We start from the raw sequence: 3,877 nt of genomic DNA, 5'->3' as shown, positions 1-3,877 counted from the left end.
CAGAAGCCCCACACGGCAGGCGCCTAGAGAAGGGAGGGCTTGGCGGCGCCGCGACAGCCAGAGCTCGACAGCGCAACAGCGGCTGAGCGCGCCTCCGCGTGACGCCTTCCGAGCCGCGAAGGCGATACCACCCCCCAATGCGCGTCTGCCGCGCCATCTGCCCGTCAGGCGAGCCTCGCTGGCACCCGACTCCTGCAGCACCGCGGGCGGCCCTCGGTCAGGACTCAGATGAGGAGCTTCTCGATGGAGTCCTTGAGCTGCTGGATCTGGTTCTTGAGCTGCGAGCCTACGCGCCGCACGTCCCCGCCGAGAGTGAGCCGAGATGCACCGCCGAGGCGAAGCCTCGCCCGACTCTCTCGAGCCGCGCGCGCGCGCCTTCGTTGGTCGTGATGGAGCACGAGATGACTGGCCGCGAGACGCCGCAGGAGCGGCCGAGCGCCTTTCGGGGGAGCGGGGGAGTCATGGAGAAGCGCGGGGAGGCGGCGGGGAGGCGGGGCGGAGGGCCCAGAGGCCGACCCGGCGCCTGCTTGTTTGGCACAAAGACATACGGCACATTCTTGTCCTCGCACAGCAGCGGCAGGTGCAGCAGGATCTCAAGCGGCTCGGCGTCGGCCGCCTGCGACGCAGGGCGCGGCCACGCGGGCGTCGGCGGCGGGCGGCGGCTCTGCCCGGCAGCGCGAGAGGGGTGGTGCGGCGGAGGCCGGGCGGGGCGGCAGCTGCTCGCCATGACAATCAGCTCGGCGATGCCGCGGTTGAGCGTCTTGGTCGCCTCGTTGGCGCCCTTCTTGAGCTGCTTGAAGTTGGCAGCCTGCTGCACCACGTCGAGGATCGAGACGGTGAGGTTCGAGTCGGCGAGCGGAAAGGCCTTCGGGTTCGGCTCCCCCTGCGGTGGCGGGGCGGCCCCGCGGCTGAGCGGCGCGACGGCAGCGGGCAGAGCGGCGTGGGAGGCGCGGCGCGTGCCATCACTGCTGATCACGCAGGGGATTGCGGGCTGGCGCGCGGAGGCGAAGGAGCAGGGCGCTGGAGCGACGAGGAAAGCCGTGAAAAAATATTTACGCGGTTGCGAGCCCCACCTGGAGTACGACAAAATAGCACCCGTGATTGCCTGCACGCTACCCGCACTCACGGACTCCATACCCGAAAGAAAGAGAAGGGAGCTCGCGGGAGAGGTGACGAGTGAACTACAGGTAGTGGGGAAGGCAGCCTCGATTGCCATACAGACATGGGTGCGAAACAACGCGGTCTCGGGAACCGTACCCGTACTACTCAAAAGTACAATATACTTTCTCACAGCACTAGCGAGATTTCGCGCGGAGGGCGTAGTGAAGCGCTGGGGCGCTCACTGTGTGTTATTCGGGTGGGGATCCATCAGTGGTAACCGGCTTTAGTCACAGATCCAAGCTCAGACGCCACACCAACACCACAAACACGCTCACTTCGCCGCTGCTGTAGATGGGCCCCCGGGGGCCCATACTACGTCGAAGTACGGACCCGATCTCGGCACTCACGGGCTGTCACGCGCCCGCGCGCGGCGCGGGCCGCACCGCCCATGCCCCCGGGTCACCGACCCCGCCTCTCGGCCCTCTCGGCCCTCAGGAGCGTGCGGGAGACCGGCGAGGGGCGCGCCGCGCGCCGCCTGCAGAGCCGCCAGAGGCATTGTCGCCTCCGCTGGCGGGGTTCCCGCGCGCGCCCGCCCGCGCCCGGACCCGCGCCCGCTGCGCCCGCGGGCTCCGGATGCGCCGCCCTCCGTCTCCTTCTTCTCGATGGCAGTCCGCACGTGCTTGTCGACGGGTCGGCGGCGTGGTCGAGGGGAAGGTCGCCGGCGGCCGCAACTCCGCCGCCGTCGCTCCGCCGGCTCTGATCGAGTATCGGGCGTTGAGGGCGGCGGCGCAAGCGGATCTGGCGCATCCATCGCCACGAGCCTCGCGACCGCGGTCGTGGCACACCTGGCGGCGGCTCTCGGGGCCGTCTCTACGGCGCTCGACGCCGTGTGAGGTCGCCAGCGGCCGCAACTCCGCCGCCGTCGCTCCGCCGGCTCTGACCGAGTATCGGGCGTTGAGGGCGGCGGCGCAAGCGGATCTGGCGCATCCATCGCCACGAGCCTCGCGACCGCGGTCGTGGCACACCTGGCGGCGGCTCTCGGGGCCGTCTCTACGGCGCTCGACGCCGTGTGAGGTCGCCGGCGGCCGCAACTCTGCCGCCGTCGCTCCGCCGGCTCAACCGAGTATCGGGCGTTGAGGGCGGCGGCGCAAAGTGGGTCTGGTGCGCCACACGGCCACAACCCTTGCCACCGCCCTTGCCGCCGCCCTTGCCACCCTTTGCCGCCTTGCCTACGCCGCGGGCGGCGGTGAGAGCGGCCTGCTGGGCTAGCATGTTGTCCTTGCTGGGGACGGGCACGTGGAACGCACGTTATATGTTCGAACGGCCTCCGGAATTCAAACAAAAAATAGTCCAGGCCCTCTCGCAACCCCTCCGACCCCCTGGGACCCGTGGGCGTCGAAGAGGCGCTCTCGGGGGGCCGTTCTGAGTTCATACTACCTCGAAGTACAATATACTGCGTCAAAGCACCGGCCCTGAGTCCGCACTCCTCATCGCAAACCCTGTCAGCAGTCCTCCTCCGGGAATGTACGTAAGAGCCACATACATTGAAAATCCTGCTCGTGCAGGTGGGGACCCTGTCCTCATCCCCTATCCCTCGTTGGCGTCTGTTTTCTTTCTTTCTTCGCTCTTCAACAAACAACTCTCTCACGCCCGGCTGCGGGTGGGGCGACAGAGATCGAAGGGGGCGGGAGGACAGTGGCGTGGACGAACGAGCACGCGTGTGCGCAAACAAGCGGACGCGCGCGATCTGAAACGTCGTCCTTGGCCACGTGCCCCGCTGGCAAACCACAAGAGGGCGTGGACAGAGATAGATAGGCGCCTCAGGCGACCGCTCGTCCTGCCCCTCCCTTAGGCTGAACAAGCTTTTCCTCTCGCACCCCGTCTCTTTTCCTTTCCTTTTTTCTCTACAGCACCCTCTTTTTCCCTCTCTGTTTTCCCGGGGAAACCATCAAATTTTCCGGGCTCTGAGCCGAGTCTGAGGCTGGTTTGGGCCCAAAATCAGCCAAATCGGCAAAATACCGGGGATTTTGCGGGTATACCTGGAAACCCCCGGGTATACCTGAAAAATACCCTGCGACCGCCTGGGTATCGTGCCGATTTCCTCAATTTTGCCTCAGATTTTGCCCCAGACCAGCTCTCAGACTCAGGGTACAGGGAAACTCGCGAGTTTCCAGAATGGAGCACCAAACACCCTCTGTTTTCCCTGGAAATTTCCGGAAACGCAAAGTGCTGGGGCCCCTCTGTTTTCCTTTTTGTTTGCCGGAAAAGCTTGTGCAGGCCAACCCCTCCCCTCAGCAGAGCGGGCGAGAATGCTTAAGCATTCACGCCACTAGCAACAAGAAACGCCCAAGATTTCGAAATCTTTGCTCTTCAAGTAAAAGAATTTTAAGGAGAACTTTTCTTTCGACAGCAAAAAAGAAGTAAAAGCGGCGAAAGAAAGGCACACAAGTTCGCTGGAGCGGACGCTCGCCGCAATATCGCGGTGTGGCCCCCTGGGCAAACGTTTCGTCGCCGACGAGGAACGCCTTGCCAAGAGCCAACCCCCGACCCTCTTCTTCTCGCTAGCCTCTGGGCAATATGGAGCTGTTCAGCCTGCGCACGCTGCTTAGCCTGCGCACGCTGCTCGCAGTCGTCGTGCCGTTGGCTATGATCGCCGCCTCTGCCGTGCTGGAGAAGAGGCATGGCGTGGACGCCGAGGCTGCGGACAGGGCCGCCTCGGCCGCCGAAGCACTTTCGCGGCGGCTTGCACGCCAGCGTGCCTCCAACGAGGCGTTCG

General features: G+C 65.2%; 1 protein-coding gene across 1 annotated transcript; it reads right to left on the bottom strand.

Moving 5' to 3' along the window:
* Positions 1-1,224, bottom strand: EMIHUDRAFT_460589 (hypothetical protein; the record flags this gene model as incomplete). Its single annotated transcript, XM_005787090.1, has 5 exons — positions 1-286; positions 376-439; positions 524-616; positions 725-883; positions 1,219-1,224. The coding sequence occupies 5 exons, from the start codon at positions 1,222-1,224 to the stop codon at positions 225-227; spliced, it is 384 nt and encodes a 127-aa protein (XP_005787147.1). The 3' UTR covers positions 1-224.
* Positions 1,225-3,877: the final 2,653 nt, after the last annotated feature.

Source organism: Emiliania huxleyi, assembly GCF_000372725.1.
Source record: "Emiliania huxleyi CCMP1516 chromosome Unknown EMIHUscaffold_1450, whole genome shotgun sequence".
In the NCBI taxonomy this organism is placed as follows: Eukaryota; Haptophyta; order Isochrysidales; family Noelaerhabdaceae; genus Emiliania; species Emiliania huxleyi.
This window is presented reverse-complemented; position numbering and strand designations above follow the sequence as displayed.